Here is a 15,840-nt window from a genome sequence, read left to right on the forward strand (position 1 = left end):
CATATGCCACAACGTAAGTGTAGATATAAGAGAAAAATTTGTAGGAGTGATATGGGTTTCTTAAGAGGTTGAACTCAGATCATGAAGCTTAGCAGCAACCAACTTCACTCATGGAAACTATTCTCTGGCATTCATTTGTGGTTCTGAGAAAGTGTTATGAACTAGTATTTAGTCCTCATAATAAACTAACACATTCCATTCACAAAAAGGAAAAAGAAAACAAAAGAGATAGCAGTATATCATCTTCATTTGGAAATAGGATTTATTATTCAATTTCTCCTGTTTTTCACTATGCTTAAATGAAAATATTTCTACAATCCAAAAAGACAATATTTTACTGATGTAATGTTTCAACTAATCTTATCTGAGCATCAATGAGACAGCTCTGTTGGAAATGTCTGTCGTGTGCAAGACTGTAATCTCATCTTGATCGCCATATGAAGTTGAACAAAACCACAAAGTTGTCTTCTTTTCTCCACACGTCTGTCATGGCCTAAAAAATCCCATAGTTACACAAACATACAACAGAATTTTGTAAAAAATAAATCTCATTGCCATTACATTACCTGGCATCTCTGGATAATTTCCTTAGAAGGCAATACTTCAATATATTATGCCAAATGGATAACTGATGAGGACATGAAGATGTACGGAACTTCAAATAATATATACATATCCATAGTACATCAAGTTATATTGTGAAATATACAGTTGATTGCTGATTATCCTACTTTATTACATCACTTCCACATAAATGAAAATGTTACTTTGGATACACATGAGACATTCAATGTTTCTTATATTCTGGTCTATTTTTAATCATTTTAACATTAACATTCTTAATATGTGTTGACAAAACAGCAAACATTGGGAGTATATTATCTACCCTTAGACTTGTACTCTGGAGATTCACACATGAGGATCATGATTTCAATTTTATCTTTGACTAATTACTACCATCCAAGTGGGGCTGGATAACAAAAAACATTTCAAGGGAATTTGTGAAAAAATATGAAAAAATAAAATCAGGAATAGAAACCCATCACCCTTTCACAGACACACTTGCTTGAAAATATGATCACATACTGCCTAATATTTAAATAAAGATGTACCACTTAGATGATGGCCATCTCATTTTATACACTGTAGCAGAAAAATATCTCTCACTAACTGAAAGCACAATAGAAGAACAAAAGCCACAGAAGGAATATATGGACCACAAAATAAACTTCAATAAATGAGTATATTACACACAGAGTACAATAAAATATCTACCTCAAATGTTGCAAAGTAGAAGCCACAATGTCTTTAGTGAACTTTGTTAATAATTTACTTACTTCAAGGCTATGATGAAAAAGGTTTTTTTTCTTGAACCTGAAGACAAATGTGATGTCTAAAGTTTTTACCAAATTATTTATGTACACAGGGTTCTTTTGTATGAGTTCCTCCCTGTTTTCTGATATCAAGATGACATAAAAAAGCTTTAGAATATTTATAGGGCTAGAGACATGGCCAAGCCCTTAATAAAAGTCCATTCCCAGGACTAAGGTCAGGTTTTTGACAACTTCCAGTAATTCCTGCTATAAAAAGCTCCAAGGGTCTTCTTTATGAGAATCAGAATGCACATGTACCTACCCACACAAAGACACTGACATTGCATAACTGAAATTAAAACAAATATTTAAATGAATATTCACTCATAAATGTTTATCTCTTGTAATTCCTGTATCATAGGTATTGAGGCATCTGAAGGCTTACAGAGTTTTTCTCCATCATGAATTGGTTCATGTAACAGAAAGCAAGCATGTAGACCTAATGTCAGACACTTGTTTCTATGCCACTTTCATGGGTGATCCTGTATTGCTCTGGAACCATGGGCCAAATTAAACACTTTCATAAGTTCACATTGATATTATGTTATATCACAGCAATAGAAAAGGCAGTATTACACCTGGATTCATTATCTCATGTAATTAAAGAGAAGTATGAAATCTAAAAACCAAATACAGAGGGACACTATAATGCTTGAACAGATTGCTCATACCTGTGAGATTTTTTTCTCAAGAATAATCTTGTGTACTTGAATGTAAATGTGCTGGCTGAAGATCTTACCAAATCCTTTATTATCAGATTTTCTTTGGTATGTAGTTTTTCAGATCCTCAAAGTCTAATGTTATATTCAAAGGCTTTAACAAACCAATTCCACACTAACAGTATTACTCTTATAGGGTTCCTCTCCAGCATGTGTTTTTTTATGTATTTTAAGATGACTATGTTGTGAATAGGCTTTACCACACTGATTACATTCATATGGTTTCTCTCCAGTATGTGTTCTTCTATGCAATTGAAGACTACTAAGGCGAGGAAAGGCTTTACCACACTGATTACATTCATAGGGCTTCTCTCCAGTATGTGTTCTGTTGTGTCTTTGAAGATCACTATAACGGACAAAGGCTTTATTACACTGATTACATTCATAGGGTTTCTCTCCAGTATGTATTCTTTCATGTCTTTGAAGATCACTATGACGGCCAAAGTCTTTACCACACTGATTACATTCATAGGGCTTCCCTCCAGTATGCATTTTTCCATGTCTTTCAAGATGACCGTGACAGACAAAGGCTTTACCACACTGATTGCATTCATAGGGTTTCTCTCCAGTATGTGTTCTTTCATGTCTTTGACGATAACTGTTATGGGCAAAGGTTTTACCACATTGATTACATTCATAGGTTTTCTCTCTAGTATGTGTTCTTTTATGCAATTGAAGATCACCAAGACAAGCAAAGGCTTTATCACATTGATTACATTCATAGGGCTTCTCTCCAGTATGCATTCTTCCATGTCTTTGAAGATGGCTATGATGGACAAATGCTTTACCACATTGATTGCATTCATAGGGTTTCTCTCCAGTATGTCTTCTTTCATGTTTTTGACGATAACTGCTATGGGCAAAGGTTTTACCACATTGATAACATTCATAGGGTTTCTCTCCAGTATGTGTTATTTTATGCAATTGAAGATTACTAAGACGAGGAAAGGCTTTACCACATTGGTTACATTCATAGGGCTTCTCTCCAGTATGTGTTCTTTCATGTCTTTGAAGATCACTGTGACATGAGAAGGCTTTACCACACTGATTACATTCATAAGGTTTCTCTCCAGTATGTATTCTTTTATGCCTCTGAAGATGACTGTGTTGTGCAAAGGCTTTACCACATTGATTACATTTATAGGGTTTCTCTCCAGTATGTGTTCTTTTATGCAATTGAAGATCACCAAGACAAACAAAGGCTTTACCACACTGATTACATTCATAGGGCTTCTCTCCAGTATGCATTCTTTCATGTCTTTGAAGATGACTGTAACGGGGAAAGGCTTTACCACACTGATTGCATTCATAGGGTTTCTCTCCAGTATGTGTTCTTTCATGCATTCGAAGATGACTGTATTGCACAAAGGCTTTACCACATTGATTACATTCATAGGGTCTCTCTCCAGTATGTATTCTTTTATGCAATTTAAGATCACCAAGACGAGGAAAGGCTTTACCACAATGATTACATTCATAGGGTTTCTCACCAGTATGTCCTCTTTTATGCAATTGAAGAGAACTATGACAAGCAAAGGCTTTACCACATTGATTACATTCATAGGGTTTCTCTCCAGTATGTGTTCTTTCATGCATTCGAAGATGACTGTGTTGTGCAAAGGCTTTACCACACTGATTACATTCATAGGGTTTCTCTCCAGTATGTGTTCTTTCATGCATTTGAAGATGACTGGGACGGGCAAAGGCTTTACCACATTGCTTACATACATATGGTTTCCCTCTAGTATGCATTCCTTGATGTATTTGGAGACTACTATGACATGCAAAGTCTTCACTATAATGAATACCTTCATAGAGTTTCTTTCCAGTATGAATTCTTTCATACCTTTGAAGATGACTCTGATATGCAAATGCATTAACACATAGAGTCCATTCAGAAGATTGGTCTCCTGTATAACTTCTTTCATGCCTGCAAAAATAATTTGCAAATATGAAAGCTTTACTACATTCATTACACTGTTAAACTTTTATTTCTGTATAAATTAATTTTACAATTTGGTGTAAATGTAAAAAGGAGACAGATCTTAAGGTTTTATGACTTTGCTTACACTCATGTTTTCCCCCAAAAATTACGGATTATTTTGCTTTTTTGAAGATGACTGTGATAATATGAGCCTTGATTACACGCCTCACACTTATGGCTTTTTTTTTCCTCTATGAGGCTTTTAATATATTTGTAGAGAACTGGAAGAATTCAGAACTTTACCTGCTTAAATTCATTGACAGATTTTTCTATACTGTGAATCCTACTACATTTGCAAAGTGAACAGGGACAAACAGAAGTATTTACACACTCCTAGTGCTTTTCTTCAGTGTGTTTGTTGACATATTTCCAATGAAGTTGGAAAACTAATTACTTTTAAATTTGAATCACATTCAAGAAGTCTACTCAACATGGGGCTACTACATATCTTCTAATTGGTCTGAGATGAAGAGGGATACATTGCTTCTTTCCATATCCCTATGTTCATATGGCTTGTATCCAGAGTGACATATGATATATGTAGTAAAGGAAAAATAACAAATAAAAGGTTTCAACATTGCCTCCACACAGCTTAACTTTTTGTTTCTCACAGATATGTGGTATAGGGTTTAAGGTTTCTTCACAACAACCTCGCCTTAACTCTTGATTCTAACTACCCATCTCACTAAACTTAGCAGAGACAGAACAACTATATGAGTAACACTAGCTTTACTATAGACTATATGCTTATTAGAAGGTTTTGGACATACACTTATCACATACTCAATGTGTATACCTTTTGTAATATGAGTGGTATGAAACTAGATGGATTGGCAGTTCTACAGCATAGCTCTGATGGAGCTATGATTCAAATGCTGATATCTCTTAAGGCATTGATTCCTTGTCTTCCTTCTAAAAAGAATGACTTTCAAACACAATTCACTTACCTGCCTTTGAGGTATATGGGTTGTGAGTATTTAATGATCATGAATTCACTTTAAGCTATGATCATTTACACTGCTGTATTTCTTTAAAACTTCCAGATACATTAAAAATACATCCAGAGGCACATTTGTATCAGCTTGCACATGAAAATTACCTTCCATGTCTTTGAGAACTTTGACAATGCTCTTCAACTTTATGATCTTCCCAATTGTAGCCTAAAATATAGTATGAGGAAATGTATGAAATATTACTGGAAACTGTGCAAAATTTCAGTTACTATCTTCAGTGATCCTTAGAACCATGCCTAACTTAATCACCTCATTCTTTCTCTTTCTGAATCAGAATAACAGAAGAGCATCAATAGCCAAAAAATAGTTGTCCCCTTACTTTAAAATATGAAGGAAAATCTTACATTATTACCTATGGCACTGAGGTTCATATAGGTCTCCAGCATCACATTGTTGTAGAGATTCTTTTGTGAAGGATCCAGCAATGCCCACTCCTCCTGAGTGAAGTCGACATGCACATCATTATACGTCACTGCGTCCTAAAATATGCCATACATGAGTCTAAAACAAAAAGCATGATACTCACAACATTGTAAATGTGTGCTTCTTTGACAACAGTCACATAAATCTGGTGCTTTCTACATTTATTCTATAACCCAGAGATTATAATATAATCATCAAGTTACTTTAGAAGGAAACTGAAATAGGAGGTTTACTTCTATTATTTCTGAATGCTTTTAATGAGCTAACATCTTGCAAGAGAAATGCCTACTAGCAAACACAGAGACAAGCAAACATATCAACAGTACTGAGGACACATCAAAGAAATTGTATGAACAATTACTAACTACAAAAAGGATGAGTAAGCTGGATGTATTGGCTCATGCATTTAATCACAGCACTCAAAAGGCAAAAGCAGGAATATGTGCTTCTGAGTTGAAAGCTAGCCTAGTCTATGCATTCAGTTCAGGACAGTAAGAAGCAAATATTAAGAACCTGTCTGCACTGCAAACATCAATCAAACAAACTAAAAAGATAGGATGAACTCAGGCACTAACTTTAGTTCTATATTTATCTTCCAGAAACCTGAATTGCTCCAGTTTAAACTGTACTTTAATAAATCTTACTAAAGGGAACTGTGCATTTAAACAGTTACACATAGTCAGATGATAACATTAGCAATATCAATGTTGATTATAAATAAACAACACAGGGCAGGAGAGATGGCAGAGAAGTTAAGAGCTCTTGCTGGTCTTGTATATAGATGGGCTCAATTGCCAGTACTTACATAGGGGAATCCCACAACTGTTCACATACCAAGTTTATGGGTTCTAATACCATCTTTTGACTACTGTGAGTACCAGACATATATGTGATGGATATCCATGTATACAGGGAAAAAGAATCATATTCATAAATAAATCAAAACAAACAAAACAAGCAGGAAGAATGTCACACACATGTAATCTAATGACTCAAAAGGCCCAGGCAGTATTAATATCATGAATACTGCATCCTGGGAAAGAGAATGATATCTTAATTTCAAAATTCAAGCTGGGGGTAAAGCTCAGTAAAACAGCATATGCTTGACATGTACAAAACATATACTCTAGGCCCATCACCCAATAATAGATATGAAAAAACCTGGAATGTTGGTCAACCTTTAATCTCAGTATGTGGAATAAGGACTCAGGTGAATCTGAGTTCAAGGCCAGCCTGGTCTACAGAGCTACTTTTAGGACAGGATTATTCAGCCAAAGATTGTCTTGTTAGAAACAAAAAAAAAGACGAAATTTTAAAAAATCAGGCTAGCAAAATGGCTTAGCATTGGATATCAATTCCTTCAATTGTATCTTATGTGATTTAGTGATACCATCTATAATGGTGGTGAAGTCAAGACAGCACAAGAAGGAAGCTGGCTGGTTTGTTTCAACTACAACATAGTAGAAACATAGAAAAGGAAATGGGTTAAGGCTATAGAGACACTTATCACACCCCCCAGTGAGAAATTTCTTCCAGAGAGATTCCTCCTACTAAAGGTTCCACAAGCACCCCAAATAAGATGCCAAGGAGAGACACATGTTCAAATACCTCATCCTGTCTGGGAACTTCTCATTCAGTTGACTACATTCTGACCCAGGTTACTATAGGCTCATGATCATCCATGTAGAAAATGTACTTAGTCACCTCAATGATCCTAATAGTCTGCAACAGCCCCCTACACTGTCCAAATGTTCAAAGTATCTATTGATACTCAAGACAAATTCTTCACTGTGTCATCTTATAAAATCAGAAAACAAGTTAAATCTTTCCAACATACAAACAGCACAGAAAAACCATTCCCATTCCAAAGGAGAGGAATTGAGACATAGTGAAGAAAGGTTGGACAAAGGGAAGACTGAAACCCAGCAGGGCAACCATCAAATTTAGTAGTCAGCCAGGCGGTGGTGGCGCACGCCTTTAATCCCAGCACTCGGGAGGCAGAGCTAGGCGGATCTCTGTCCCAGCACTCGGGAGGCAGAGCTAGGCGGATCTCTGTGAGTTCGAGGCCAGCCTGGGCTACCAAGTGAGTTCCAGGAAAGGCGCAAAGCTACACAGAGAAACCCTGTCTCGAAAAACCAAAAAAAAAAAAATTAAACAAATTTAGTAGTCATGTGTCAGACACTTGGGGCTTCATTTTCAAAGGGCTTAGATGGCTCTCTCCCCACAATTTCCCATACATCTTTCTCTTTGGTTACTTCTACTACATATATGCAGCTTTCCATGGAAGATGTCTCATAGCTTAAGTATCTCAGCATCTTATGTTCTCAAAATACAACCCAGGCTTCATCCTCATAGCATCATGCAATAAACCCTCACAGTCTCCTCACTGGAGCTCTTACCATACCAAACACAGATGCCTACAACAGTGCTGGACTGAAAACACAGACTAAGAATGAATGATTTTAAATTTTGCAACATTCTGGTTTCCAGAACCAGTTCAACATCAATGATGTCCCCAAATTTGGCTTCTAAGATGTGAATGACTCCTGTCATGCTTGGACAAGAATTGCAGCAGGCTTTGTATGAAGTTGCTTCCTGGGACTGGAAATCACTTTGCCTAATCCTTCCATTAACTGAGGCATAGAAGGATGGTTTCTTCCACTTATGGCATCTTGCCAGGCTTCCAATGTAGAGTAAGGGCCTTCTTTTTAATGGTGATAATCTCCCTGAAAACTCCTGCCTCTGTTCAGCATTTGACTGCCATCTGAAAATACATAATGTTGTTTTTCTCTACAACCCATAGACTTTTCATTTATTTATGATCCACTTATTGATTTTTTTCCACTATAGTCTAAATAGCAGCTAGGGCTGAAAGAGAACTCCAGCTGCAGTTTCTCTTCTCCCTTTCCATGTCTCCTATAGATTCCAAAGACCATCCCCACCTACTCTTCCCTACTCACCCCATATCTGAGTCCTATCTCCCAACTGGGGTAGACTCTCCCTGCACAATTACTTGCCACACCTTCCAGAAGACTAGTTAGGATGTCTGCAGATCTACCACATTGTCTCTTACCCCAGACCTGATTTTAAAAGTTGCCCCTATCACTGGAGTAGAACACCAGAGGCAGCTTCCTCTCTTCCCTCTCCATGCCTCCTGAGGATCCCTAAGATCATCTCTCCCACCTTCCTCTTCCCCCAGTTTTCAACACCACCAAGCATTTGCCCTTGAACACACCAGGCAAGAAGGCCAGGAAAAAAGGCAACACTCACTCAACACATACTCTGAAACCCCAGAGAACAAAAAGAAACCAGAAAACAAAACTCCCATCCAACCAAGTTAAAGTCAGAAACCAGCACCTAGAACTAGCATCACCCCAAACCCAGATGCTGAGCATAGAAACATTATAACAGTCAGGGCAATATGTCACCCCCAGAGCTCAGCTATACTATCACAGCAGGCACTGAGTATTCTAACATAACTGAAATACAAGAAAAAGACCTTAAAACAAACTACATGGAGATGATAGAGGGCCTTAAAAAGAAAATGAATAAATCCCTTAAATAAATTCATGAAAGCACAAACAACTGGAGAGAATCAATAAATTCTTCCAAGAAAGTGAGGAAAACACAAATAATTGGAGTAAACCAATAAGCAATTTAAATAAAGCCAAGATAAAACCAGTAGTTGAAGGACACAAATAAAACTGTTTAAGACCTGAAAATAGAAATAGAAACAATAAAGAAAACAGAAACTGAGGGAATTCCAGAAATGAAAAATTTAGGACTACAAACAGGAAGTACAGTGGCAAGGCTCACCAATAGAATAGAGAGATGGAATAGAGAATCTCAGGTACAGGAGATATAATAGAAGAAATGATACATCAGTTAAGGAAAATGTTAAATATAAAAATTTCCTGATGCAAAACAACCAGGAAATCTGGAACATTATGCAGAGACCAAACCTATGAATGACAGGAATAGAGGAAAGAGAAAAAACCCAGCTCCAATATCCAGAAAATATTTTCAATAAAGTTATATAATAAATTTTTCCTAATTTAAAGGAGGTGCTGATGAAGGTACAAAGAAGCAAGCAAAACATCAAATAGATTGGCCCAGAAAAGAAAGTCCCCTTGTCACATAGTAATCAAATCACTAAACATACAGAAAAAGAAAGAATATTAAAAGCTGCAAAGGAAAAAGACTAAGTAACATATAAAGGCAGACCTGTGAGAATTACACCCCACTTCTTAATGGAGATTCTAAAAGCCATAAGGGCTTGGACACATGTAACCAAAGATGCCAGTCCAGATAACTATATCAGAAAATTTTCAATCACCATAAATGGGGAAAATAAGATATTCCACGATAAAGTCAAATTCAAATAGTATCTACATACAAATCCAGCCCTACAGAAGGTACTAGAAGGAATAATCCAACACAAGGAAGCTAACTACAAACATGAAAACACAGCAAATAAATAATATCACATCAGTAAAACCGAAAGAAGGGAAACACATGCACACAAACATACCCTCATACACATACCACCACCACCACTAATAACAACAACAAAATAATAGGAATTAATATTCATTATTCCTGATATCTCTCAATATCAATGGCCATAATTCCCCAATGAAGACACAAATTAACACTATGGATTCAAAAACAATATCCATCCTTCCTCTACATATAAAAAACACACTTCAACGTCAAGGATAAAGATTACCAAAAGGTGAAGGCTGGGAAAACACTTTTAAAGCAATTGGAACTAAGAAGCAGGCTTCTGTAGCCATTTTCTTATCTACAAAAATAGACTTCAAACAAAAATTAATCAAAACTGATGGGGAAGAACACTCTTTATTCTTCAAAGGAAAACTCCACCAATATGACATTTCAATTATTAATATCTATGTCCCAAATACAAGGTCACTCACATTTGTAAAAAAAAAATACTTCTACAGATTAAATGACACAATGAGTCTCACACAGTGTTTGATAGCGGTAGACTTCAATACCCCATCTTCACCAATGGACAGGTTATCCAGAAGAAAACCAAATGGAGAAATATTGGAGCTAACAGAATTGATAAGTCAAATGAACCGAAACAGATATTGCAGAACATTCCACCCAAAGAAAAAGAATACACTTTCTTCTCAGTACGACATGGAATTTTCTCCAAGGATGATGACACACTTGGACACAATTCAAGTCAACAGTTACAAGATAATTGAAATAAGTCCTTGCATCCTATCAGACCACCATGGATTATAGCTGGATATTAAAAAAAACAAAAACAAAAAAAAAAGAAAGCTTAAAAACTCATGGAAACTGAACAATATTCTACTGAAGAAAATGGGTCAAGGCAGAAATAAAGAAGGAAATTAAAAAATTTCTAGAATTCAATGAAAATAATTATACAACATATCCAAATTTAGAGGATACAACGAAAGGAGTGATATGAGGAAACTACATAGAGTTGAGTGTCTACATAAAAAAAGGGAAAAAAGCCAGGTGGCAGTGGTGCACACCTTTAATCCCAACACTTGGGAGGCAGAGCCAGGTGGATCTCTGAGTTTGAGGCCAGCCTGGTCTACAGAGCGAGATCCAGGACAGGAACGAACACTACACAGAGAAACCCTTTCTCAACCCCCCCCCCAAAAAAAACCCAGGAAAAAAATGAAAAGATCTCATACTAGCAACTTAACAGCCCACATGAAAGCATAGAACAAAAAGAAGTAAATATATCCCAGAAGAGGAGACAGAAAGAAACTATCAAGTTGAGGGCTATAATTAACAAAATAGAAACAAAGAAAAATAAAAGGAATCAATGAAAGAAAAACAGAGTCAGTTCTTTGAGAAAAATCAACAAGATAAGCAAACTCTTATCCAAACTACCTAAGAGACACAGAGAGAATATCCTAATTAATAAAATAAAAAATGAAAGGGAGTCCACAACAACAGAGAATGAGGAAAGTCAGAGAATCACAAGGAAATACTTTAAAAACCTGTACTCCACCAAATTGGAAATTTTAAAAGAAATGGATAAATTTCTTGGTAGGTACCACTTACCAAAGTGTTTAATCAACATCACACAAACAATTTAAATAAACCTATAGCACCTAGTAAAATAAAACAAGTCATTACAAGTCTCCCAACAACAACAAAAAACAAAACAAACAAACCAAACAAACAAACAAACAAACAAGCAAAAAACAAACCAAGGGCCAGATGGTTTTAGCACAAAATTTTACCAGACTTTCAAAGAAGAGTTGAAACCAATACTCTGCAAATTATTCCACAAAACTTAAACAGAAGGAACACTACCCTATTCATTTCATGATGCCACAGTTATACAGATATCCATAAATTCAGGCTCTTGTTTTTAAATGATCATAGATAATTTATATCAGATGCTATTACATCAGATATGTTGAATCTGAGACAGCAGACAGTGGAAAATTGGGTTTCTGGACTTGCCTTAACAATCTGGAGATTGCAAGACTATAGAGGTAGACAGACTCTGGGGATTCCAATTTGAGGTATTCAATGGATTGTAAATGGAGGTAGAGCTTTCTCTCTTGTCTACTTGATTATATTTAGCAGTCACTTCCCAAATTACCACACAGCAGCTTACATTAAATATAAATGCTTGGCTGATGGCTCAGGCTTATTACTTCCTAGCTCTTACATTTTAATTAACACATTTCTTTTGATCTATGTATTGCTATGTGGCTTGTGGCTTATCTGTTCTCTGGCATCTTGTTTCATGGGCAACTGGACAGAGTCTCCTGACTCTGTCCTTTCTTTTCCTTGTGTCTATATCTGTCTTTCCCACACAGCCTTATTCTACCTGGCTTTAGGCCAAATCATCTTTTATTATCAACCAATGAGAGCAACAAACATTTACAACATACAGAAAGATCCTCCCACAGCATTTCTCCTTTTCTGTCTAATCAAAGAGGAAGGTTTTTAATTTTAACATACTAAAATTACAAATAACAAAATAGTTACCAAATAAGAATTACAGTTACAATATCTACTCTATTTGTATTTTGACAAAATCAAAGAAAACATTTAATTATCTATCCTAGCTTGGTGAGTCTAAATTTTTGTCTAGTTTATTCTTTATCTCAATTAATGAAACTATAACTATCTTGTCTTCAACTCCATCAAAGACCTTAAAAGGAAATTATAATAGCTGAGTATGCAGGAAGTGCAAGTAAGTGACTTACAAATAATGTAAGAAATGACAGAGGCAGCTGGCTGCCTAGACAGTCACTCAAGTTTCCTTTGCAACATTGAGGCATCCAATTTTGGCCTACAGGCTTAGCATATCTGATAGACTTTTCTGTAAAGCACAGAATTTTTAAGGACTATCCTACCTTGTCTTGGCAAGGTTTGGTAGTCAGTTTTCTTGCATCCTGTTGCTCCAGTTTGGACAATAACTGTCAGTAACTGAAGCAAGAGAAATTTCTTTGCCCACATGGCTAGCTTTTGCCATAAAGAAAATGAACCTCATATGGAGTTTTTTCAATGTCCATCATCTTTTTGGAGTATATTGTTTCTGCCAGGAGCCAATGTGTCATGAAAAGCCTAAATTATTAAACATTATAAATGCCATATCTGTAGGTCTTTGAAGTGTCTGAAGATTACCTATGTGAAATATAACATTGTATATCTAGAAAATCTAACTAAAATGACTATAAGTCTGATTTATGACTATTAATCTGAATTTTTAATTATAGATTTAATTGAGATATATAAACATAATGCCTTAAACAAGAGTAGAAATATATAGACAGTATAACAAACATGACTTTAATTTGTATCAATAAACTAAAATCCATACCAATGTAAAATATTTTGAGATTAACAGTAGGTTTTTGGATTAAAGTAGATTCAACAATCTAACGTTTTTTTACATCATTTTTATATCATATCCCCCTTTTTCCTTAGAAAGAGATTGAGTATGACCAATAACAATTTAGAACCAACCACCCTTAAATGAAAACAAACATTCATAAACAATATTTTGGAAATTTGGGTATAGTTCTCTAGACCACTTCCTGCTCATTGTGTGTACTGGTAATCTTATGGGAACCCTGAGAAACTTTAGAAATAAGTCAAGTCCTGATTGGAGTATTTTGTGTGGTTGGTCCATCTCAAGCAGCAGCCTTGAAGCTGTTTTGTATGCAGAACTCAGAGGAAACTGTAACAGAGGTGTATTGAAATGCTGGATCATCTGGGCCATCCGTTTTTATTAGAGACTGGTCTCCTTGATCTGAAAATATATAAACCTTTAAAGGTAACATATATATCTGTATTAATATAAATATAAACTGTATTTATACAAGCCAGCCAAAGATAATTTTTTGTTTTATATTTGAGCAAGTAAAACATGTCACATGTCTTGTAGATACTTTAGGTTTATTTTCCCATGTGTGTATTCAGGATTTTCAGGGCATCTTCCTTGATCAAACCTGATTTTTCTTAAACCTGGAATGAATCCATAGCATCTCATTTTCTGTGGAAATAAAAGCAGAACCTCTTTCCCAAAGAAACATATCTAATTTAGCAGCTTTTATAACCAAATGTCTTTTAGCAGTTAGCTCATTACCAGTGAAAAATCCAAAGAAAATACAATAAAAAATAAAATCTAGACTCTGTGTATTTCCCATTTTTATGTAGTTTATTTTATTTTTTATTACTCTATTTCTCTTGTAAGGATTTTACCATTATTTACTTTATCCATTTTCTTCTCTTTCCCAAACCTACACATTTTTTAAATATATTGTAACTTGAACACATCAAAAGATCAAACTAAACAAGTAGGCTTCATCCCAGAGAGGCAGTGATGGTTCAACATACAAAAATCAGTAAATGTAATCCAATGCAAAAATAAGCTGTAAAAGAAACACAGTATCATCCTATTAGATGCTAAAAAAGTCTTTGACAAGATCATACATCATAAAAGTCTTGAAGAGTTTAGGGATACAAGGTACATACATAAACATAATAAAGGAAAAGTACAGCAAGCCTATAGCTAACAACAAATGAGATGGAGAGAATTTCACTAATATCTGGAACAAGATAAGGCTGTGAACTCTCTCTATATCTACCCAATATAGTACTTGAAGCTCTAGATAGACCAATAAAACACTGAAGGACATCAGTGGGATATAATTTGTAAAAGAAGAAGTCAAAGTATTGTTATTTGTAGATGATATGATCGTATACATAAGTGACTCTAAAAATTTGACAAGGAAAGTACAGATGATAAACATTTTCAGCAAAGTGGCTTGATACAAGAGGAACTCAAAAAATCAGTAGCCCTCCTATATAAAATGAGAAATAAATAAGGGAAACACCCTTCCCAGTAGCCTCAAATAATAAAAATATCTTCGAGTAACTCTAACATAGCAAATGAGATACTTGTGTGATTAAAAACTTTAAGTATTTGAAGAAAGAAATTGAAGATACCAGGACATGGAAAGATCTCTCATGCTCATAAATCAGTAAGATTAACACAGTAAAAAGGCCATCCAACCAACAGCAATCTAAAGATTCAGCACAATCCCTATCAAAATTCTAACACATTTGTTTGAAGACCTTGAAAGGATAGTGTGCAGTTTGATATGAATAACAGAAAAGAGGATAGATAAGCAACCATGAACAATAAAAGAACAGCTTGGCACTGACAGTAACACAGATACATTGAAAATGGAATCAAATTAAAGACCCAGAGATAAATCCAAACACATGTGGACAGCTGACTTCTGATAAGGAAATTCAGAAATGTAAATGGTAAAAAAGACAGCACCTTCAACAAATGGTGCCTGTTAATCTGAATTTCTGGATATAGAAGAATTCAAATAGATCCACATTCATCACCCTGCACAAAATGTCAACGACCCCAACATAAAACCAGACACATTGAAACTGATAAAAAACTAAGTGGGGGAAGGCTTTGATTGCACTGGCACAGGAGACAACTTTCTGAACAGAACACCAAGGGTGCAAGCACCAATTAAGGTCAACAATTAATAAATGGGACCTCGTGAAACTGTAAACCTTCTGTAAGGCAAAGGACACAGTCAATCAAAGAGGCTGCTTAAAGAATGCAGAAACATTTTTAACAATTTCACATCCTATAGAGGCTAAATATCCAAAATATATAAAGAACTCAAAAAACAAGATGTTGAATGTTGTGGAATAACCCTTCTGTACATGTGAATATATATTACTCTCATTGGTTAATTACAAACTGACTGGCCTAAAGCTGGGCAGGAAGAGATTGGGAGGGAGAACCAGATGAGAATTCTGGG

At 35.4% G+C, this 15,840-nt stretch overlaps 1 protein-coding gene across 1 annotated transcript in view; it reads right to left on the minus strand.

Annotated features, from left to right (window-relative positions):
• Positions 1–282: 282 nt before the first annotated feature.
• The window catches only part of LOC131900451 (zinc finger protein 431-like), a 39,606-nt gene continuing 24,048 nt past the window's right edge, over positions 283–15,840 (minus strand). Inside the window, exons 2-4 of the mRNA XM_059251661.1 lie at positions 5,442–5,568; positions 5,176–5,236; positions 283–4,022 (exon numbers count right to left, since the gene is read on the minus strand). Of these exons, the coding sequence (XP_059107644.1) occupies positions 2,189–4,022; positions 5,176–5,236; positions 5,442–5,568 (2,022 nt within the window). The 3' untranslated portion in view covers positions 283–2,188. The remainder of the gene's footprint in view (positions 4,023–5,175; positions 5,237–5,441; positions 5,569–15,840) is intronic.

This window comes from Peromyscus eremicus, unplaced genomic scaffold, assembly GCF_949786415.1.
Source record: "Peromyscus eremicus unplaced genomic scaffold, PerEre_H2_v1 PerEre#2#chr22_unloc_1, whole genome shotgun sequence".
In the NCBI taxonomy this organism is placed as follows: domain Eukaryota; kingdom Metazoa; phylum Chordata; class Mammalia; order Rodentia; family Cricetidae; genus Peromyscus; species Peromyscus eremicus.